The 25,029-nt window shown below is 45.7% G+C and overlaps 1 protein-coding gene across 4 annotated transcripts in view; it reads right to left on the minus strand.

The window, feature by feature from the left end:
* The window catches only part of CFAP418 (cilia and flagella associated protein 418), a 175,234-nt gene that overhangs the window by 105,739 nt on the left and 44,466 nt on the right, over nt 1–25,029 (minus strand). For all 4 annotated transcript variants that reach the window (XM_069621394.1, XM_069621395.1, XM_069621392.1 and 1 more), the window contains exon 2: nt 18,038–18,134. In XM_069621394.1, coding sequence (XP_069477495.1) covers nt 18,038–18,134 — 97 coding nt within the window. The remainder of the gene's footprint in view (nt 1–18,037; nt 18,135–25,029) is intronic.

Genomic DNA, 25,029 nt, shown 5'->3' on the forward strand with positions numbered 1-25,029 from the left:
GCCAAGGCAAGTTTAGTAAACAAAGAAAATAATTCAAAATGGCATCTATTAGTTAATACAGGTACATTTGCAGCCATGGGATGTGTAAAAATCCCCAAAGGAATCATTAACTACAGTGGCATTTGTTATTTTTACATTTATGGTGATGTTTGAAGTATTTGCATTCGTTATACTCGCTTTTTTATATGCCCACTGTAAGAAAGGCATGGCATCAACAGTAAGACAGACACAAGTGACCACAATTCAAGGGTGTTTATTGAACTTCAACAAGGGTATGATAAACACCCTTAATCTTAATCAATAAATCCTAAATCTACAGATGGGAGCAAGCTATGACCATCAAAAAATAGTAACGCAGTCCTAGTGGTGTCTTGTCAAATAAAAAAAGAGCCTATACAAAAAGAAATCTATTGGCAATCCTTACCTCTATATACAAATAGTGTGGGAGTAGCATTTATGAAAAAGAGAAGTGCTCACAAAAAGGATATGTCAGGATGTTTAGGCCGTTGACCTCCATTCCCCATGTTTTCAGCACAGGACAAGGCGGTTCACTAGAGCATAGCACAATCTCTGGACTCTTCAGCACGAGGATACAGTTCAATCACTAGTATCAGGACCTTCTGTGCCCAAGCCTATTTACGCATCAAAGTCTCTTGATTCAGAGGACCTGATGTACCAAAGAAAATGAAAGTCCTATTCTTCTTACAAGCATTAAATTCAGGTGATTCACTCTTCACCCCGGGTCCCGATCAGCCAGGCTCAGATCCCTATATACAATGTTCATAGAATATTCGCTCTCAGGTGATTCACGGTTGACCCCGGATCCCCCTCAGCTGGGCTCAGATCCATCGAACACAACAATAAATACTTTGGATCCCCCTCTTCTGGGCTCAGATCCCCTTTAAAACAATACGGGCCTCATTACGACCCAGGCGGTAAGTTACCGCCTGGGCCGTGACTTTACCACCATGGCGTAAACTATGTTTACGCCATGGTGGTTGGCGGACTTACCGCCCCATTCCGACCTTGGCGGGGCGGTAAGTCCCCAATCCCCATTTACCCTTCCCCATTCCCATTTTTGCCCCATAGGGCATAATGGGAGTGGGGAAGGCGTTAATTACGCCACCGTAAATTACGGTGGCGTAATTAACTCCATGGTCCCTTAGCGCCATGGATTTTAACACCTGCTAAAAGCAGGTGTAAAATCCGCCATGGCGCTAAGGGACCTCGTACTCAGGCGGTAAGGGTCGGCGCTGTTTACGGCGCCGTAAACCCCTTACCGCCTGAGTTGTAATGAGGCCCTTAGTCTCCCTCGGCCGGACTCGGACCAATTACCTGGAGTATTAACTATCAAAAGACTTTCAAATGTGCACAAGGTTTAGCTTGACCCGTTGCAGCACCACTTCGTTTTCACAATTCCTTTTTACAACACCTTTCGGTTGGTTGCCTGACAGAGATCTTCGAATCAGCACCCACGTGGCGCAAGACCACTGTTTACAGTATCTGTTTTCGTTTCAAAAGTTCAGTCACTCATTTATATTGCGCCGTAGACCATAGGCATCAGGGCACATCTGCTGTTTCATTATTCACGTTGCTCGTCACATACGTTTCACACACTGTTCTCTTCAGATTTCTCTACACAATGTTGCCGCTTGTAACCTAGGCGCTGACACAGCGCGGTCTACTATCAGTCTCTCCGACTCACCAGTTTTTCTGACTTTACTGGAGCTGCTTTACTGTAGGAGCCAAATTACCACGGCAGCAAACGCTCCTCCCTGCCTTGGCTATCAATGCGGGACAGCCCCAGGTACCTCCGGCAAACAATGCAGGTTTCTTCAGCTTTAATTCCAGGTCTTACGTTTCTTATTCTCAAAGGTTTTTGAAATTACCAATCTTTCTCTGAAAAGGTCAACGGCACTTCCCGCCTTGCAACCCTCTCCGTTCTTGCCGTTTTCTCCACATATTAAACTTTATCCGTGTGGGGAAGTGTGATGAAGTCAAGTGTGCGCAATTATCAGTAATTGCCCGATTCTGCCTGACCATTATGTTGGGACACGTCAGGTATACGGCTCGGGTGTTTCCTGTCACAGTGAGCTGTCCCTGAAAAAGTGTTTGTGTCAAGAAGAGGGGCTGGGGGGGGTCGAGTTCCCAAGTATCCTACCTGGTAGGATGGGGAAAATGTGATACAGGAAGGTACTACCACATCTCGCCATCCGGTGTCCCACTTCCACTCCCCGAAGAGCCCTCACCCAGGTGATCCTCCCGCACTGTCTAAAACTTAAAGTCCCTAAGTCGCGCTTCTCTGTGAAATCAAGTGATTGATTCAATTTGAATTTTTGAAATAAATCTAATTTTACTGTATATCAAAAAAAAAAATATTGAAAAAAACTTGACCATTGTAGAAAATAATGGAGAACTGAGAACAGAAATAATTGTTCAATTGGTTTATGCGTTCAATGTTGCCCTGGGTTGTATGGTCTGAGACCCACAGGGAAAAGTGTATATACAGAAGCTCCTTATTGTTATATGGTCCTCAGTTCAGTTGGTAAATTTCCTCAATTGGTTGAGGACAATACTCCCGAGTGTTGAAAAAGGTCCTTGACGGTCCTCAACACACGTTTCCCCACTCTAGGTTTTGAGTGGTCCTTCAGGAGGTAAGTAGATCTTAATGAGGAGAATTGCTCCAAAAAAGGTGAGTAGATCTTAATGAGGAGAATTGCTCCAATTGTTGTTAAGTTCAAATGATTCCAATTTGATATGTTCCATTGCTTCCAGTTTAATGCTCATTTGGGAGATTTTTTGCTGTGTGGTTTTCCCTAAAAAGATTAAATGGTGGTAGTGTATTCATTTGCACACTCTCGATTACAGGTTGGGCTGTTGACACTTAAGGTTTGTATACTCATGTTAATTCTAGGTCTTCAACGCTGCAGATGGTGATTCAGTAAAGTATCGTTAATTTAATTGATAGTGATATAGGCGTGGTTTTCCTCGGGTTGCAAAGAACAATTGATGTTAGAATATTTCTATAGCTTTAAATGGTCTGCGCTATCCATTAAGTTATCCTGTTAATGTCTCAATTTATGAAAAATAGTATGAGACAAGTGGGTATTCAGATAAAGAAAATAAGTGGTATAAGTCAAGTAGACGGCGGTGATGTGACAGTTACCAAGTGTTAGCAAATTTAGGCTATTGGATAAGCCAATATTGGTTGTTAAAACCAAATTTCTAAAAGGAACTCCTATTAGAAAAAACGATCTTACCTAAGGGTCTGGTAATGTAGCTTTACCCGTCTTGATGGTCCCATTGCCATGATGCAATTGCGAAAATGGCCGCTATATATAGCGTGTATGTGTGTTGGAGCGTTGACGTCATGCGTTTCACGTTAAATGTGATGACGTCATGGCGTCATGCGTCCGCGATTGTCGGCCATTTTAGGTGATGCTTTTTGTCTACCTGACCCTTATGTCGGGACATGTCAGGTATACGGCTCGGGTGTTTTCTGTCACAGTGAGCTGTCCCTGAAAAAGTGTTTGTTTCGTGAAGAGGGGGTGGGGGGGTTGAGTTCCCAAGTATCCTACCTGGTAGGATGGGGAAAAGGTGATACAGGGAAGGTACTACCGCGTCTCGCCATCCGGTGTCCGACTTCCACTCCCCGAAGAGCCCTCATCCAGATGATCCTCCCGCACTGGTCCACCCCCAGAACTGGATATAAATGCAATGGTTGTGTCCTGGCCACCTGGATGACAGATCCCCGGGGAATAGCAGGTGAGACACCTGCAGGTTTTCTCACACCACCCCATATAAATTCACATCCCAAATATATTCCTAATCCTAACATAGAAATAGCAAAAATAATAGTAACACAGTGCATAACACAAATATACATAGAGGAATACACAGTTAGAAGAGAATATTCATACCAATGAGTATTTTTCTTTATAAATGGAGTTGTTGGACCCTTGCGTTTCCATTGGAAAAAGGAGGAAAAGAGAGGAAAGGAGCAAGCAAGAGAGAGATAGAGAGATAGAGAATGAGAGAGTTTTGTGTGTGCAAGCAAGACATAGCAGCTTTTTATACATCACTGAGGTAGTTGCGGTTGAATAGTTATTTTTGTTAGAAAGGAAAATCAGAACACCAAAAAACACACAAACGGGAATTTCTTGCATGAAGAAAAAAAAAGAAAAAAAAAAACAAGGCAGGGGAGTCTCCTATCCTTTTATTGGGGTCAGAGGAGAGGGGGGGCAATGCCAGAAGGATAGCCAGTAAGCTCGGTCCAGGCTGCGCAATTGGAGAGCTTGAGCACAGTGTGTGGGCTGGGGTGCTTTGCGAACATTAGATAGGTGCACCCAAAATCACAAATTCACAAGCTTTTGCTGGAAGAGGGGTAGCATAGACAACCTCAAAGGGGATTTTGTACCTAGGGTTGCTTCATTGATGAACAACATTTTTCACAAAAACAAAATCCCTTGCAAAAAGCTGGGGTGGGGCGACTTGAGCTGTGAATCAGATGCAGCGCTGGTCGTTCCTTCAGTTCTTGGAGGTGCGATCAGTTGAGAAAGAAATGTTATGACCTTGGTTAGGGCATGCAAGTAGCTCCCATATTCATCCCCCAAAATAGACGCAGCCCTGTGAGTATCAGATGCTCTCCTGATGGAGATATGGGTGTATGTATTCATCGTCCTGTTACCACCTCACGGGTGATAGATGATCCTTACAGGGTTGTGTCCGTATGCTAAAAAGAGCAAGGGGTAAGAAGTGCACCCAATATTTCTTCAATGTGGTGCACAGCTTGGACAATTTACTTTTGAGAAGTCCATTGATTCGTTCTACAACCCAATTGGCCTGGGTGTGGTAAATTGTGCACATCTGATGATTCATACCTAATGATGCAGTGATGTCTTTATAGAGCTCATTGAAAAAGTGCGTACCATTGTCAGACTTTAAAACTTTGCACAGACACCATCGAGGAAAAACCTCCCGGACCAGGAATTTGGGCACACATTTTGCATCAGGGTATGCACAAGGACGAGCCTCCACCCATCATGAGAAGGGACACAACAACTATGAGGTATTTTGATTTGATACACCTTTCTCCCATGTCCGTGTAGTAAATATGCAACTCGTGGAATGACCCATTAGGGTGGGGCAGTATGCCTTGAATTGTTCTTAAAGTGAGACCCGTACTGTAAGTCTGACATGTGATGCAGTTAACCATTTTAGTTATCGCCTCCTGCAGATTGGGGAAAAACCAGTCCTGTATATCTTCAGCAATATGCGGTTCAGATACGTGGAATGGATGCTGCTGCTGATCAAAAGCGACCTGCAACAACTGTTGCACCATAACCACCTTGCCTGACGTTTCTTGTCACCAAAATAAATCCGTAGGGTACTGCTTGCACCCCTGTTTCAACCACAAATCTTTTTCTTCTTGTGGAGCTCGTCCCTGCAGTTCAATTAGCTGTGCAACAGGTAAGGCATTGTAAGAAAATCAGGCAGCTGTTCTTTGCCCTGTGACATGACTCTGTATTCAGAAACACTCAGCATTTTTAAGTATGCTGCTTGTTTGGCTGATTCATCCTCTGCAACGTTACTGAGTGAGACCTTGTCTGCATCGTTAGCTTGGGCAGTACATTTCACCACTGCTGTCAAGGAGGGTTGCGTGAGTGCGTTAATTAATATGTCTAACAGCACCACATGTTGTATGGGGGATCTGTCAGCCCTTCTGAATCCCCTCTCCCACTGCACCAGACCAGCATGTACCATAGTGGTGACATAGGCAGAATGGGAATAGATGGTGACACAGCACCCCTGAGATGACAGGAGCGTCTCGATGAGTGCTGTAAATTCTGCTGCTTGGGCCGAATAGCGCATGGGTTTTCTTTTTTGCACCAATGCACCATAGATCCCATCTACTAGGTGGACCCCCGTATGTCTCACACCCGTGCTCTGATCGATAATTGCTGACACGCCAACAAAAAGTACCCTCCCTCCCCCCTCAAGAGGAATATCCTTTGCCTTTGGGATGTCATCCTCCTCCCCTTCAAAAGTTACGCAATCATGTGCTGCAAGGTCTTCCTCAGTGCACTGTTCTGTCAGGAATGTGACAGGATTTCCAGTTTTACTTTACAATGTGCATGTTTGGGCTGGACAGAATATTCTCATACGCACATGCCCTCTGCATGATTATAGTTGATTTGGAATGCTTTAAAAGTTGTGAACACTGCATGTTCCACGTACAATGTTACAGAGCACCCCCATGACAATTGAGGAGCTCTGCTCAATCGCAAATTCAGCCGCAGCAAGTTCTTGTTTGCCTGCCAACTGGCCCTGCATCACAGAATCTAGCAGCCCGCTGTAGTAGGCCAATGGCTTGTGGCCCATAGTGCTTTTTGTGTTAGAACTGCAGTCATCAACGGACCATTAGAAAGGGACAATAAATAAAACTGCTGTCTATAATCAGGTGTAGCTAGTACTGGGGCAGTAGATAGGACCTCTTTTAAATCCTTGAATATGGTGAGAAGGTCTTCTGTCATGTAAGCTTAGTCTTTTTTTTTCAGAGTCTCCTTGAGGCCCTGCAATAAAGGCCACGTCAGACACAAGGGAACTTTTTCAGATCCTAAAAGAAGTGGAAGACCCCTGCCCCATCAACGTCACAGTCTTGAAAGACTCAGACTGGCGCACCCAAATTGAAAAGGCTATGGCCAGTAAGATATATATGATCAAAGGGGACATTGAAACCAGGCTTGTCCAATTGAATCCGCCATCTCTCTCTGCCCATGCTCAACATCAGTGACCCCCAATCAATCTTTTACCTTTCTAGAGGCGAGTGAAGCAGAAGTTCTGGGTATATTAAGCAGGATAAAACCCACCAGTTGTAGGGGAGATATCTGCCCTGCTAATAAAGTAAAAGCTTGTGCCCTGTCGCTTCCCCCGCTGATTACCAAGTTTGTAAATGCATCGTTTCGTGACATGTCAGTACCCATAGACGTCAAGCAAGCATGGATCACACCTCTTTTGAAGGAGCCTTCATTGGACTCATGTATAGCGGGCAAGTATCACCAGATTACAAATTCCCCTTTCCTTCTGAAGGTGTTTGCTATGTGCACCCCTGCATATGTCCATGCGCTATTTTGTCATACTAGGCCATAATCAATCAGGCTTTCGGAGCGTGCATAGCGCCGAGTCCACCCTGCTGTACCACAAGACTAACATTTTTCAATGTATGGATAAGGGTAAAACATCTCTGCTGATGCTCCTAGACCGGACGGCAGCATTTGATTTAGTAGATCATTCCATTTTAGCCAGCAGACTGCTAAAGCGTCCCTTTTTCTCTAATGAAGCGGTCAGCTGGGTACTATCGTTTCTGTAAAACCAGACTGCCAAGGTCTTCCATGAGGATGCCAGGTCAGAAGGATTTGCCCTAAAGTGCGGAGAGCGACAAGGCTCATGCCTATCGCCTACCCTCTTCAATATATTCATGCTTACACTTTGATCAACTGGAGGATGATGGTACCCGTTAGGCTAACTATGCTGACGATACTCTGTGTCTTTTTCCACATTCAGGTGATTACACCAAAGACACTGAGGTCATCAATGCCACGTATAACCAAATCCATCTCTGGATGTTGCTTAATGGCCGAGCCCTGAACAACTCATAATCCTGGGCACTGGCCCTAAAAATTGCACCACCTGGATCAAACATATTCCTCCTTCTAAATTGCAGGCTGTCTTCTCCCTACCCTCAAGAAAGTGAAAACCTTGGAAAGTGAAAACCTTGGGTGTTACCATTGATCAAGCGCTCTCAATGAGGGCCCATATCAGCTGTCTAGTGTCAAACACAAGGTAGTACATCAAACTACTGGCACAAATTAGACCGTACCTTCATGTGGCCAGCGGTGCTACTTTAGTGAAGGCTATCATTAGGTGCATCCTGGACTATTGTGCCAGTACCTTACTGGGCGCTGGTAAAGGGGAACTAAACCATCTGCAAGTTGTTCAGAACAACGCAGTGAGGGTTGTAGTAGGTCTGTGTAAAACTGATCATGTGTCAACAGCTCGGAGAGCGTTACATTGGCTCCCCCTAGCAAAGAGAATCATGTCTCGCATGCTTTGCATCTCACAGCCATCCCTGTATGTCAAGAGTCTGTCCTACCTAACAGCTCAGCTTAAAAAGCTAACGGGTAGATGCAGCCTTAGATCTAACAACACTGGTCTACTCTATATACCCAAGACAAAACTGACACAGGTAAAAAAATGTATGTTTTCCATTTTCAACCCCACGCCTATGGAATACCCAGTCCCTCGACCTGAGGTTATGCCCTAGTCTGTCCAGTTTCTAACGAGAGCTGAAAACCTTTTTTCTTTTTTTTTTTAAACCATCATTTATTTAGCTTGATAACACAGAAGAGCACAAGTGGTTGCCCAACCAGGGCAAACATTGACAATTACAGTTCATACAATTAGGTCACAACATTGTACTTAGCTTTACAGTTCTAGACGTAAGGGGTACAACAGAAACAGTGACATACTGGGTAACCCTAAGTTCAAGCCGTGGTGGAATTGGGAGAAGAGGAGGCAGGGGGTGCAGCGTCAGAGTCTATAACTGTAGATGCCATATATGAGTGGAACTTCAGCCAGATGTTCCTGGGCCTAGAGTGCGTCGGTTGTTGATTGGACCAGGACTCTTCCGTGTCCGATGCCCAGGTTACTGCTCTAAGCCACTGCATGTGTGAGGGTAGAGCGGGGCGGATCCAGCACTGTAAGATGCAGCAGACAGCAAGTAACATACAGAGGCCAGCCAGCTTTTTGGAGTCGCGACCTAGTTCAGGGAAGTCATGGAAGAGACATGTTAATGGGGATGGGGCAAATGTACAGTCCAGAATAGCAGCCATGGTAGCACATACCTCCTCCCAGTACTGCGCCAGTTTAGGGCAAGACCAGATCATGTATATGTATGCGGCACTGTCAGTTCCACACCTGGGGCATCTGGGAGAGTGGTCCTTTGACATGAGGTGCAGCCGAATGGGTGTGAGGTGGTACCTATGTAGGACTTTGAAATGGATCAATTTAAATCGGGAGTTAAAGGACACCTTATGGGTGCGTGCACACATGAGTTTACAACGTTCGTCAGTCATCTCCACCTCCAGGTCCTCTGCCCATTTGTGTTTCAATTTATCGAAATGAGGGCGGGGGGTCGGTCTGATTTGCAGTAAGGCATATAGTCTGGATACCTTTCCCCTAAAGGAATAGAAGTTGCATAACTCGCTACGATTGGGTCATCATGAGGTATTGTGGGAAAAACAGGGTATCTAGTTTTAAGAATTTTTCAGAGGGATGAATGTTGGAGCAATGCGGATGATTTCTATCTGAGGGTGGGTGGAAGATCTGGCCACTCAATGAAATTACTGAAATTACTGTTCAGATTGTTACGTAGCCTGTTTCGGCCCACCTGCATGTGATGGATGGTGGTAAGTGTGGGACCCCTAGGAGGAAGTTCCATAGTGGTAAATCGCTGTGGAATGGATGGGGCATGTCTGATAGTTTCCTGATTTTGGAAAGGCAGGGTCCTGCGACTAACATGATTGGCAGGGGAAAGAGAAACAAGGAGCGGATATTTCGGTTGCTGACTGCTATTTCCTCAAGCCTGACATGCAGGGGAGGGTCCTGTGTGTTAAACCAGTGCGAGGCGAACTGAGCCTGTACTACCACTCAGTATTTGAGAAAATCTGGGGCGCTGAATCTGCGACCCCCCCATAGGGGTGGTCAATGTCACAAGTTTTAGTCGGACTGCCCCAGAATGCCACAGAAAGGCACCGACAGTAAGGGTTAACGCTTCGAAGAAGCTGTCTCATGACCATATGGGTAGGTTGATAAACTTATATAATAGATGAGGGTGCACAACCATCTTAAGTAGCCCAATCCTGCCCGCCAAGGAAATTGAGTCTCGCCCAGCTGGAGGCTTTTTCAGTAAGTTTCGCAAGGTACCTCTGATAGTTCTCCTCAAACAATATCTCTGGACGGCGAGTCACCTCTATACTGAGGTAAGTAAAGTTCAACTGGGACCAAGTGAACCCCATGTGATCGGGAGGGTGAACGCGTGCATTCGGTGAATGGGAATAGGGTAGCTTTCCAACAGTTCACTCTGAGCCCAAAGATGCGCCCAAAGTGAACAACATCTTCCAATATCGGAGCAAGGTTAACAGAGGGGGACCGGATATAAAGCAGAGCATCATCGGCATATAGAGAGATGATATCCACTTGGCCTGCTGTTCATAGCCCTCTGCATGCGTGGCATTGGCGCATCCTGTCTGCAAACGGCTCCATGGCTATAGCAAAGGAAAATGGCCATCCCTGCCTCGTGCCTCTGGTGACTCGGAATAGGGACCAGCAATTGATTAGCAAATGAGGGTGGTACGAGCCGCACTGGGTAGGGGGGCTTGCCAGGCTTAAGAAGGACTGTTATTATAGCTTCCCATAGAGAAGGAGTAAGCCTGCCCACTTCGCAATCAGGTGAGGAATTAAGAGCAGTTTAAAGCGTTTGTAGAACTCTACCGGGAGGCCGCTTGAGCCTGGGGACTTGCCAGATGACAGCGAGTCAATAGCCTCCGAGAGTTCTTCAGGAGTGAACGGTCTCTCTAGAGAACTGTTAGTTTCATAGGAGAGGACCGAAAGGGGAAGACCGTCAAGGTAGTCGTCGATCTCGGCTGTAGGGGTACTTTCGCCTTCTGAATAAAGGACTTCATAGAAGGCCGAGAACTCGGTGTTAATATCCTGTGGGAGAGTAGCTAGGGTACCGTCGGCTCTCTCATTGGCAGGGATATTGGGGGCTCCAAACTCTCGGCAGAGGAGTCTTGCTAGGATTCGGCCTGGCCGCTCACCCTCCCCATATTTTCTCGCCTGCTGGGGATTGTCAAGAAATGTCACCTTGCGTTCCGCTTGAGCTCAAAACATATCTAGTTCCGCGCCCAAGGATGCTAGAATCTCGGGAGATTGAAGGAGAGCATATTGAGACTCAAGGGAAGCAAGTGCCAACTCGCTTTTCTGGATGGCTCCACGGATCGTTCTCAGAATGCAGTTTTCTTTAGAGATGGCGATACCTCTGATATATACTTTAAATGTCTTCCAAAGGGCGGACGGTGTAGAGACCGAATTAGTGTGGATTTCAAAAAAGTCTTCAATGGCAGTCTCAAGTTCTGAGACGAAGGCTATGTCAAGCAAAGAGTGTGGTTTCATTTTCCATCCTCGAGTTCTTTCGTAGACTGTCAAGGTCCACGTGTAGTATTGTGTTTAAGTCACCACCCCACAGTATCGGCACCATCGGGGAAACTGTCCACGCGAGAGGTTAAGTGGAGGTAGAATTCGGGGTCATCTACATTTGGACCATAGATGTTTAATAACACCAGCTCTTGATTTTGTAGGACACCATGGAGCAGTACGTATCTACATAATGGGTCTGTCTGTGAGGATTTACAGGTGGATTTTAGGCTCCTATGGTTTAGTCATAACTCCCCCCCACCCCCCAACTCTGGGAGTAGTTGGTATAATATATCTGGGGGCCCCAACCTTTGGCAAATTTTTCACAGTGTTCAGCACATGCATGTGTTTCTTGTAAAAATAGGATTTTCACCCATGACGCTTAGCATGTATTTGTAGCTGCCGCATCTTCTTATAATTACCCAGCCCCCGCACATTCCAGCTCATGAATGTTAATTATCGTCGCCCATTGGAGTACGAACATTGAATAGCCTTTGAGCTTTGGCAGGATAGCAACCAAGGACTTAGAGCCTGGAATAGGGAGACAAGTCCTCTCTTAGCATGTGACCAACCTGGCATTGTTTCACACTCTGCCCTCCTTGTGAACATCAAGCCTTTTTTTTTTATAAAACACCCATCCCAACCCACACCCACCCACATCCCTCCCCCAAATAGAGGAAAGATAACCCCATAACCAAGTAACCAAATCCAAACTAATGGCAATCACGCCTGGGGCCTGTGTGCTGGCCTGGCTGCGATGCTCCGGGCTGGGGGAACTTTAAGGATAGGCAAGATGCATTGAAACCATCAACATGTGGAACGCATAGGACCTTATGGTGGGGAGAAAAGCATCCCATTCTCCTTCCTGCAGTCCCCTATCTGCACCCTTATCTGACTCACTGTTCCATATCATAGGTTTTCCGCTCTGCGGTGGTCACCCGTCCCTCTCTCCACATGCACATCCTTTATTGCGGCGCTATCCGGTCTGAACAAAATGTCTCCCGCCCTCCAACCCTTCAACCCTTCAACCCTTCAACCCTTCAACCCTTCAACTCACATCGCTTGTTGCCCTCTCCTTCCTTCACTGCCCTCAGATGGGCCAGCTCTGCTTGCGTCACCTCTAGAGCCTCTTCTAACTCCTTACACGACTGTCACAACCCTCGCCCAAAACCCCCTCTGGCAAACCCATTGGCCAGGTGGAGTCAGGACTCAGGCCTCTAGAGCCTGGCATCCTCTTCAAAAGCCCTCCTGGGGCCAGTCCTGGCGCCTATGGTGCCAGGCTCATACACCATGAAAAAACAATGTGCTTGGGAACTATTTTATTGTGTTGTCAGCCAACATGGAGGCATCCACATAGCTTGGTTCCTAGGAACCAAGCTATGCAGTCTAGTGTTTTGGGTGTGTAGCCTAGGGACTACTTTACCTGGACTATTTTGTTGGGGCTATTTAAACCACACCCAAGCAAGACAACACGCTTTGCGTTACTTTGCAGCTAGCAATGTGACGCTCACTGTGTCCAGTTTACTCACGAGCTCTGGAAATCAGAACCTGCAGAAAGACAAAAGAACATTGTTAGCAGCAGCATCTCACCTGCGATCTCCATCCTTGACTGCTCGCAGCTCCTGGGTAGATCCGTTGGATCTGCGCTTCGCCCGGACCAAAGGACCTGAAAAAAGAGGAAAAGACATCATTAGAGGAGGTATCAGAGACATTACAACCACGAATTTCTTAAAAGACTTACCTGGCTGATCGCCTTTCGACCGGCATCGCTCCAGAAACCCACACGCGCTGGGAGCACACCGCGACCTACGAAAAAAGGAGAAACACAGGTCAGCAAAGACAAGACATTGCAGCGCTGTGCAAAGCGCTTACTTACCGCATCATAGCGCTTTTGTGTGCCATCGTTGGCCGGCGAGACTCAGCTAGCCAGTTCGCCACGCTGACACTCCGCACACCTAAAGGAGATAAAAGAGACATTATCAAACAGAGAAAGGCATGCAAGAATAACAACTCATAAACAGCAATAAGACCTACCTGAAAGACATTACTTGGGCCGCTGTTAGTGAAGTAACTGGACCGCACACGCCCACGAAAGTCAACACGCCCCTGCCCAGAAAGCAGGATGGAGAGCACGCCAACTTCTATAACAAGGTGAGAAGAAGTCACACGGGAGGTGGGGGGGAAAATGACCTCGGTCAGCCAGGCCTAAACACAGTCCTCCTGTATTTCCAGGCAGAACTTCCACGAGAATCATCCCAGGGGATCATTGAGAGGATACCAGCGACCAACTGGCTGGGTGGGGTCCCCGTGGATACCAGGTGAGCGTAACAGAGACTTGCTTTCCTGTGGCACAATGCTGCTAGATGTTAGTTGATATGGAGGTGGTGGGTGCAGGCACATATGTCGGGTTAGTATATCATGTGGCTGGGTGGGTGGCGAGTGGGTGGGTAAAGCCCCCCCTAAGTGCGGTCTGTGGCCCTTCCTTTGGTGCTGCAGTGGTTACTATGTTTTAGGGCACACACCTGGCGGTATCGTCTACATCCTCTACCATCTTCCACAGGTCTAAAATTTCTTTTAGTTTCTACAATTGTTTGCCCTAGCATTTAGCTGCTAGGAATGTGATCATAAGTTCTTGTATCTCTCAGTTATTAGTTCCTTGCTCCAGCCAAAGGCGGGGCATCCCCCCTGTCACGCACTGCCGATGATACTTCTCTTTTTATCTTTGTACAGTGGTAAAGCACAATACATATACTCCAGCTGAGTCATTACCCCCATATCAACAATTGTATTCTCAATAATAACTTTTAATACACGTTGCGCATAAGACTTGTCCCTGCCAGAGCCCCAAGTTCACCTCCCAGTCGCCCTGTTTCACTCTTCCCCACGCACTCACAACACTTCGGTAGGCCCTCCTTTGGACTTCACCAACTCCACAATAATTCAATACACTAAAACTAAAATAACAAGCCAAAAGAACAACCACTACTTTTCCTTCCTCCATAGGAATCCAAGCTCTCCAACTGTACGGAGCTCCTATTTTTTGTACCCTCCTCATCACAATACAAAAAGGCGCCACCTCCTCCCCTCACTCAGGAAGGATCCCACACTCCTGTTTTCCCCCACATTATCTCAATAATAAATGTAATAAAAAACAAAAAATGTTGCCACATGATCTTTTACATTATCCTTCAACACATACCACGTACCCTGCACTCACTAGCGTCTCCCGTTGTCGTCACTCGCAAGAGCCAGAGCGCCTCCATCACGGGGTCCCAACAACGACCTGCACTCTCCTAGAAGCCACGCCCCGCTTCAAAAGAGCAGACAGAAATTCTGTAAAAACGGCTCCTGTACACCACTGCAGGTTTGCGTGCTTGGGACTGGTCACTGTAGGTGGGCGTTACCCCTCCAGGTGCAGCCTGGAAGCTTCCAACTTCACGGGGTTTGCTGGGATCATGTCAGGGGTCACCAAAAATGTAGAGAAGCCCATCAATGCTCATACCAGAAAACAATACAACAGACTAGGGAAAAAAGCCCAGCACACCTCTTGCAAGAACAAAGATTTATTTTTACAAAAACAGAAATGCGCCTGCTAAGAGCTCTGCTGCCAACTAACGTTCAGCCAAAAGTATTTTGAGCAACATTTTATTAAGACACACAGCGTCATCAGTGATGTCATTTACATAGGGTGAAAATCCGAATGGCTGGTTGGTGCGACCCTATACATAGGCTAACCGCTCCATATGGGTTGCCAGGCTATTGGTCCCAACTCAGTCTGTGCATCTTCTTCCATATGGGCTCCTCCTCACATGTCAGCTGGCACAAAGTTGCAATAAATTGCTTGTTAGGCTGCGAAAAAACAATACATTCTCCATCTCAGACCTAACGTGCACCTGGTACTGCACACATGGGCTAAGAAGGGACGTTGAGGCCATTGCTTCTAACTAACTACAACTCAATTCCAGACATGTTGGTGCCCTTCCAAAGCTTCCCACCCTCGTTTTAGCTAGGTTATTTCATCCCTCCTGGCACCTTGCAGCAAAAATCACATGCCCTATGGTGTGAAGGCAACTGGTCCCTGCTTTCTGATCCTTTATGATCGATCGTGGGTCTAACTGTTTTATTGTCGGTGGTCTGGGACTGGCTGGTACTTTGGAATGCTAGGGGTCTTGGGATGAGGGCATTTAAATGCTATTACTTAAAGTTGAAACAGTTGAAACAGGGAAGGTCGGAGGCTGTTCCCTCTTTCCCGTGAGATAGCTTTTTACAGATAGCCCTCAACCCCCTTGTGGCCTCGCAGGGCACTTTCTTTCTGGGATACGAACACTGGCAATATGAGACAATGGAAGGTCTATGATTCTCTGCAACTCTGGCCTTTCTCACCGGTGCCTTTGCTATGACCTATTCTCGCATGCAATTACCTACTTCCCCATGTACGCCTTGGTGCCTGCGGTCCTAACTGCATTGCAACATTAGGCCTTGTCATTTTAATATAGCTGATTTATCCAAGATGGTGTTTGGTTCCCCATGTATAGCAGAGTAAAAAAGTACACTACTCTCCTCGCATAACTGTCCCTAGCGACATCCCTTGCCTCCTGTACCCTCCAAGCGCCTACTGTACAGACCTAAACCCATGCCTCATACGAAAGCGCTGAGGGGGCTTGGGGTGAGCGTCCCTCCGTCCCAACACCTACTTCACCTGGAATCGATATCTCTCTTGCCTAGCTGGCAAGTCATCAAAAAATCCTCCATAAACTCAATTACTGCAATAGGCTTCTCACCAACCCTTTAAAAAGAGGCCTTCAACGTCACCATCCACCCACTGATTAAACTGCCACGAAGCAGCCCAAAAATTCCACTCGAGCATATTAAGCCATCTAGCTTTCACAGACACTTGAAGGCACACCTCTGCACGTTCACTCCAGAAATAAATACAATACAACGCACCAGGGAAAAGGGCCCAAGACACACTTACAAGGATAAGTATTTATTTACACAAAAATAAGAATGTATCAGCAAAGAACTCTGCTGCCACTGAATGTTCCGAGGTCCGTTGGCATAGGCAATACTTTATAAGCACAAAAGGTGTCACCAATGGCGTCATACTATACAGTATAATTCTACAGTACAGATTGGCAAAGGCCTATAGATGTAGGGCCTGCTGCATATGGGATGCCAGGCCATTGGTCCATCTTCATCTGTCCATCTCTGTTCATGTGGGTGCTGCTGGGCTAGTCATCCGCAGAAAGCGGACCTAGCAATTAATTAGCTACTCAAACACACAATGTTACTCTTACGATTGCACCTGGCAGACACAGGGATGGCTCGGGGGAGAACCAAAGGCACACTTACTCTCAAACACCTCACTCGTTGTAAGACAGATCAGCAACGCCAAAGGTCCTCCACCTTAGTTTGAGATATAATACTGATGCCACCCTGCACCTCGCTGCACAAACCACGTGAACCATTGCTGAAGGAGCGATAGCCTTGCCTTCTGATCTTAGCAATCGATCGAGGGGTGTAAAAGGTTATGGTCTGAATTTGGATGGTTCTCTGGCAACGGGGATCATTGGATGAAAACATGGAAGGGCTGTATTTCTTATGTGGGTATCGTTGGGGGCAGGGTCTTGCCATCTGCTCCGTGTGATGGAACTGCCAAGAGGGGACCGCTCCCTTCTCATGACCTTGCTACGCGCATTCTTCCCATGGCTCGAAGGCCTGTAACTGTCCAAACAATGGAGGAGGTTGTAGATTTCTGAGACCTGGCCAGGATGGGGGTGGTGTTCGCGCTAATGCAAGGGGTCCAATACTAATACACAAGATGCTGTTTGCCGCACTTGGGCCTAACTGCTAAGATGGTTGCCGCTTGCCAAGACGGCATTTACACCGGCATCTACCATATAGCTTATACTACATGTACTATGATGATTGCGCACCCACCCTGTATGGACACTATAGATCTATGGCCTCAACTGCCCTTCTTACCATTTCAAATAGTTGGTAACCCGCTCGTTCTTTTCCATACCTAAACACTCAAATGACAATCACCCCAACTCCCATGCCAACTACAAAGTCTACCATTTGTTGTCCTTGCTCAACTACATTGAAATTCCTCCCCTTCAATTCTGGTAAACAACTGCCTCAAGAGGAATTCTCTGCCTAGAACTGAAACAGATCTCATAATTGGACTCAGTGAACCTAGAATGTTGGACTACCATTTCAAAAATAAAAATAATACTGTGACATTTCTCTCACAGCCTCAACAGCCATTGCTTGTGTACAAACAAGTAATGCATACAGTCTGTTGCTTAAAAGCATATCAAATCACTTCAAAGCGTTTCTAGCCCAAAGGCAAACCATAAGTAATTACAAACACACAGACATCGGAGTGTAACACATAGGCAACTATTACCAGGCTCTGAAAAAAATAAAAGGTTTACAGAGTCTGAGCTTTATCAATGATTCTGGATACACTTGTGATACTATATTAATCTCCTCGTGATCTCTTTTATCCCAAGTCAAAGTATGGAGCCACGACAATCACTTGCCTTAGTAAATTGGTTTACATTGGGTTTTTTTTAAAAGACCAATTGACAAGGTGAATGGATGCTGCATTTGAGAATTCATCAAACAATTCTTTTTTAAAAGAAGCATAAACGTTGCTACTGTTTGAGAGGCAAATTATGCAGGTTTAGTCAAGATTCCCAAAGCTTGAAGGAGTTGCAGAGGAAAGGTCATACCAAAGCATTTAGAAATGAATTGAATAACCAAGTACCATACTCACCACAAGCTCCTCATCAAAGTTTACATCTTCAAAAAGATCTTGGATTAGTCCATCTATGTCATCATGTTTAGAAGCCGCCACACTGGCATTGCTAGTCCTACAAATTTAAAACGTTAGTTTTAATAAATGTAGTACATTCAGATTTTACAGTAGAATAAGCAGTGAAAGCAGGCAAAAATTGACAGCTGATGGACGGTGGAGGGACGGAGAGGCGCAAGGAAGAGGGGGCAAAATATAAATAAATTAATCAATAGAACACTGCATTTCTCACGTTTTAATATTTCCATTGTTTGTGAACCGATTGGCGAACTATATTCATTCATGCGACCAGAAAAATGCAATCTCCTCTGCAATATTGATACTCACTTGTATGTCAGTACACACAATTCCACGTTAAATTACAAAAATATGTATTTATGAATTAAGAAAATAAATATGTCCAAAGACAGACAAGAATAACTGAAATTACCACCATCAATAGATACAATGTTTTAAATTTTCATAGCATAATCGCAAAATACATACACTTTCATTCACTTACATACATATATACATACATACATACATACATACATACAACCAGTCTCTACTAGTCCAAACACAGTTCCTCAATGAACAGGACCGCGGTGTCCTAGAAAAAAAGCACTTACGTTTTCCTGTATATAAGTAACCAATAACTATATGAAGCAAACTGCAATTCACGATCCTCTATTCTAGATGGTCCACAAGTCTATTGGGGCCCAGATACAGGAAACCCCATTGTCCAGTTCCTGCAGACACCAGGGATGCACTGCGTAGAACGGATTTGTCAAGAATCAATCAGCAGGGGTGGTCCAGAAGTGACCTAAATGATTCACTATGGAATACCCGTCACTTGATGGCTCACTACCACTGTCCTTTCTCACGGCGTCCTCACTAGTAGGATGGCCCTGATAGCATTGTGAACCATCTAAAATAGAGGACCATGAACGTATAGTGAGTGAGTAAGTGAGCAACTCTTCTGCCCCAAACACATTGTGGCACAAAAGACACTTTTTGAGAGGAGGTTTCCTGTCGTCCTCGGTACTCTTGCCCCTCCCTCCCATCCCCCCAGCCCCCCAACAGTATCTGGTCTGCTACAGGCACTACTCGGGTGCGATGCGGCCTGAAAACGAGGCAAAGCTTCCTCAGCGTTGCTAGACAACGCGCGTTCATTTTCTTTTTCAACTGCAAACATCCGCCGGCATGCGGAAGAGCCGGCGGCCATCTCAAGCCCATTATAAGGCCTGTAGTCCCGTTTGTCCCTGTTCGCCGCGGCGAGCCGCTGCTCCACATGATCTTGTGCCGCTTCCCGGCTACAACCTACTAACTTCCAAGCCTCACCTCTACGCCTACTCGCAAGCATGGACTTATTGTAAGTAAAAGGCATGATTCCTGCGAATCCCCTCACCCTCCACCGATATATACCGTATCCACCCTCACTCTTGTTATAATGGATTGTCCTCATATACCTATGCGCCTGTACTCTACCTGCTGCTCTGTGCGCACACCCAAACCCATCTCCTGTCTCTCACCCCCAGGCAATGAAGCGTGCATCTTGTCATGACTTAGACTAGAAGGTCGGGTCAATTGCAACTCATGCAACTTTGCCAGTATATTACCCTGTGCACCACTGAATGCATTAACCCAGTATGCCATGATTGAGCTAGCCATTCGTACCGAACACCTATGCTTCCACTGTATTAGCCCAGTATGCTTGAATGCGCATTAGCCCACTTTGTCTTCAATTATCTTGCACATTATGCCAGACAGTACTAGCCTACGGTGTCCAATTTCTCTAGCCTACTTTTCCTCATCGGAAAATTGTCTGTTATGCCTAAACTGTACTAGCCTATGTTCCCAATTTGAACTAGCCTGCTGTGTCAAAACGGCCTAATTGAACTAGCCTATTCTCCCCAATTGAACTAGCCCACTGTGCCCAACAATACCAGCCAACTGTACCCGATTATACTAGACTACTGTACCAGAACAAACTCGAGTGAACCCACGACCCAAACAATTTTTTCATGGCAACCCTCTACATAACCACTCTTACCTTGGCGGCAACTCTTTACCTCCTCCACCCCAACACCACAACCTTCCTCCCTGCAAATCCACTACTTCAATCACCTCCACCTCAACATCACACACACACACACCAGGCATATGGGGTATGTTGATTCTGAACAAATCGACTCTCCAAATTGCGCCATTAGAATGGATTCGCCGATTTGCTGGTCCTCCCACACCTTGGAACCCATGCCCAGTGAAGGACAGAAACTTGAGACGTGGCTCCTGGTTCTCACCCCCCCATCAAAAAACACCCCTGTCATTCTTATCCTAACCAATATCAAGCCAGCCCTACGCAAATGTTGGACAACACCCAAAAAAAAAACATCGACATAATTGAACACCCTCTGATCAAAGGTGCTCTCATCAATGCTCAGTCACTGGTCGCCCATTTGCTGGACATTGCAGACCTCATCTCCGCTAACAACCTGCATTTCCTGGCTATTACTGAAACCTGGCTGCATCAGGCAGCAGGCCCAGCTCTGTCCCTCGCCATCCCAGAGGGCTACTCAATACTAAGGAACGACAGGGATTCAGGTAAAGGAGGAGGAGTAGCTTTTATCGCCAAAACATCCCTTGGCCTTAGAGTGACCCCTTTGTAAAGCTTTGTCCAGCTTCCGGTCTGCTGAACTTCTGTCAGTTAAGTTCCAACTGTCCGCTACACAAACTATTCTTATGCACCTCATTTACAGACCGCCAGGCCTCATCTCCTCAATTGAGGAAGAGATATCCGACCTCCTAACCATCAATACCAAAACAGGATCTCAAGTCATCCTACTTGGGGATTTCAATTTAGGTCTCGGTGATCCTAATGACGCCAATGCGCTTTCACTGGAAAACACCATCTCCCAAATAGGGTTCAAGCAAAGGGTCACAGCCCCAACACAAAGACAGAACCTTGGATTGGTTGGCGGATCACAACTGCTCCACCTCCATCCTTAAAAATGAACCAATCGCCTGGTCAGACCACCACCTCATCTCCTTCTCCATCCAAGGGAAGACACATCCGAACACCACTCCAGCTACTATCCGATAAACCCTCACCAGGAATACCTGCAACATTACTTTGCAAAGCCTTCGCCCTCTAATCCACAACATCCTTGCTCCTGCAAACTACTCCAACCTAGATGTGGATAAACTTGCTGACCTCTATAGTAAAACACTTGAATCACCAGTAAAACACTTGAATCACCAGTAGATACCATTGCCCCAATCAAACTCGCTGAAACGGAACGCCAAACGAGCGTCGTAAGCCACTTGGAGAAAAACACCCAACCAGGCCAACAAAACACTATTCACGGCAGAAACCACCACCTACAAAACTTCTATCCTCAGGGCCAAAAAAGAGACCTATGACAACAGAATTGAGAATGCCAAATCAAGAACAAAAGAGCTCTTCATTATCCTCAGGGAACTCGAGTCCCCCTCCTCACCCACAGAAACCTGTGTGAAAGATGTAGACTGGTGTGAGAGAATCCAAAAAGCCTTGGCAGACAAAATTGCCATGCTACAATCCAGAATTGAACAGAAAAAGCTCAGCCTAGCCAAAAAAGCAAACTCTGCACTACCACCTACCACTAAAATTCCAACTTGTCACCCCTTCTTTTTCCCCCCGGTGTCAACGAAAGAAGTGGAAAGCATCATCAAAAACCTCCTCAAGCCCTCCAGATGCCAAGGGGACTCCTGTCCAGCACCCATCATCCAGGAAGGTGCCAGCGATCTAGCCCCTTTCATAACAGCCCTAATCAACGCCTCCTTCAAAAGAAGTTCAGTCCCTAGTAGCCTAAAGGAAGCTTGGGTCTACTGACTTGAACTACGGTTCCCGTGGGCGTTCAACCTACAAGCTTGAGATCATACCAATGGTACATAAGGCGCTATATGAATGCAAAGTAACATAACATATGGGTTACACATTTGCAAGACAAACACACATGTCCAACAACCAATATTTTAAGACTTACTGTGAACAATGCATGCACTAAACAAACCTACACAACAACGAAGCATGCCATGCCACTATCCCACAACCCAAACCAGGGTTCATTTGGAAATGGTCACACTTTTGGATAACGCATGCACAAATGCAGAAGACAACCAACCAAGCTCACTTGGACAGGAATACACACACACACACACACACACACACACACATACACACCCCCCCGACCCTCTCAAGGCGTGCATTCATTTTTTCTTTTTTTTTTAAAAGTTTGCTGACATTTGTTTCACGGTAAGCAAAACAACTTCTTTGATTAATAATACCCTTATTATTTTCAGTGTCATGGAGCAGAATCCCATTTTTGGGGGGGTTGCATTTATCACTTTATGTGACCCATACTCTTTTTGCTATTCCCCACCCCTTATTTTTTGGGGTTTTGTGGTAAAAGGGACTTCTGCTGAAATCCCCTTGCCACTACATCCCTTTTTTTATGTATATGGTCCTGGTCACCCATTAGTCTCCTAGGCCCAGGGATGCTTGTTGAACACCTCATTTTGTCCTAAGGAAGTTTTATTACCAGATATTGGTTGTTGGGGTTAGGCTGGTGGCAGCTAATATTTATTATTCGGCTTCAGCAGGTGGTCAAGCAGATTTATCACATTAGTAGCCCAATGTACATATATGGTAGCAAATGGGGTACGATTGTTTTATTATTTTTAAAGTCCTCCTCCCTGCCATTTTGTTTTAGGTGCTTCCATTTCCCCATGGAACCTACGAGGCAGGCCTAAAATGTCACTCTCCCCACTTAGATTCTTTGTGAGCCTTAGATAGTAACCTCCATAGTAGTTTGAACTTGTGTCCACCAGTTTCTGGCCCTGGCTAGGCCACTACTCTTCCAGTCGGGGTGGGCCTGGGCCTGCCTGTCTGACAGTTTTTGAGGCCAAACAGATATGGCTGGCCATGAAAACCTTTGGTTTAAATCCACTAATGAGATTCCTGAGCTGGCAGACAGCCCCTGTGACTGACGGTATATGCAAGGGAAACCCTGTACCTTAACCGAGTGCCGCTGGATTTACGGAAGGAACGCAAATTAGCTTCCGTGCTAGAATATTTCTCAGTTGCCGCTGTGGCTAAATTTGTAGGCCCTTTTCTAGCCATACTGGCTGGATACAGTGGTCTGGACAGATCTCCGGTTTAGAATTTTGCCTGCTGGCTGTACATCACTAATGTTCCTTGCCCTGCTACTGCTCCTTCTCATCTGCTGGGCCAGGCATCCCATCCTGGGACTGTTTTTCGGGCTATTTTACCACCACTTACTGTGAGGGTCCTTCGGCTTGGTTATGGAAGCAGTCGTCGCCTGAAAGTGTTCTGGGACTGCCTCCCTCCTCCTCAACACCCTAACAAATCAACATTTCTTGGCCCATCCTACTTAGCCACCAGCGTTAGCCTGCTACAGGGAGTGTTTTGCTGGTGTGCCATCCACATTTGCCTGTTGAGCCACCAGGGTATGCTGTGGCCTAGATCCTTTGTTCCCCTTGAACCTGCTCGGTCGATGATTCCACTGGATAGTGGTTCCTACTCCTATGAAGGACGATTGTTTTGTTAATGCCCATTTGAAGATTACTACAAACAGTCCAAATTAACTATGGACCAAAGGTAGACAAAAATGGCCTACTCTAAAACCATCCATAAAAAAGGGAAGATGCCATTAACACTTTTTTAAAAAAAATATATACACAAACTGATATTTAGGAGGTTATAAAACTACAAAGAATACCCTTTCACCTCCATTGCAGCTTATCCCCCTCCCCTTAATGCATTGCCTTTTTGACTTCCAGTTTGTAGCAAATTGAGATATTGGCCATTGCTAAAAACTCTGAAGACCGCCGGCTGTTTGGAAGATGCCTCGCCAGCAACTGCAGCCCTTCAACACGCTCAATCACTCGCCATTTCTTCTACTAATTTTATTAATCGTTGCCTAAACGACAAGTGCCTACTTTGCTTGGAGAGTCCGTTACACATCTAGTAAAAATGTCATCTGTAGATACTGGTATCCTGAAAAACAAATCTAACTGCTGGCTTTCCTTTACCCTATGGGATTCTTAAAAAAGGTTGCGACCCTACTACAGAACCATGTGCAGAGCCTCAGAGACTTCATTTACTGGATCACTTGCAATCAGGGTTTGGCCCAAAATCAATACATTTTAAAAATATATCAGAACCAATGATTAACAATTAAAACACAGCTGGTCATTTATTTTTTAATTGATGTAGATATTAAATTGCAGTCTTCAAAAATACCACGGACGGGCTTCAAACACGTTGGCTGTCTTATTCAGAATTGTACGGTTTTCATATGAAAAATGTGCTAACAAATGATTGCGTTTTGAATGGGTCACTGTACTTAATGAGCGCTTGATTTATTATGTGTGCTATAATCCATCAACACATTGCTTTATACTCAACTGAAATTGATTCAAGGGTGCAACAATTTAAATTGCTTGCCTTGTGATTAAGCTTCTTAATATAGGCAAACCTCTGCATTGCCTCCCTCAAACACTAGAACCGTAGAGAGCAGCCCACTCTTTTTCCTCTGCCCTTTATCCTCCCTGGTTTTCCTTCAGGGGGAATTTCAGGGTGCACTGGTGGATAAAATGATTTTTGGACACAAAATTATATATATATATATATATATATATATTTTTTTTTTTTCTTTAAAGATGCCACATAATATAATTCAGATACATAGAGAGCCTATATCCGTCGAACTTGTTCCCCCTAGGGTTTTGTGAATGGATTTCTGGACCCCATATAACCATGCATGTTTGCACCAATAAGTACTGTGTTGCCTGTGTGCAATATATTGCATAGGAGAGCAGTCTCTGCACAGGATTAAACAGGTTGCAATTGGCACAAAAAGAACGTAATTTAAACAGGTCAGGAATATAGATACACGTATGAGTGT

Source organism: Ambystoma mexicanum, chromosome 5q, assembly GCF_040938575.1.
Source record: "Ambystoma mexicanum isolate Mex_15411 chromosome 5q, UKY_AmexF1_1, whole genome shotgun sequence".
Taxonomy (NCBI): Eukaryota; Metazoa; Chordata; class Amphibia; order Caudata; family Ambystomatidae; genus Ambystoma; species Ambystoma mexicanum.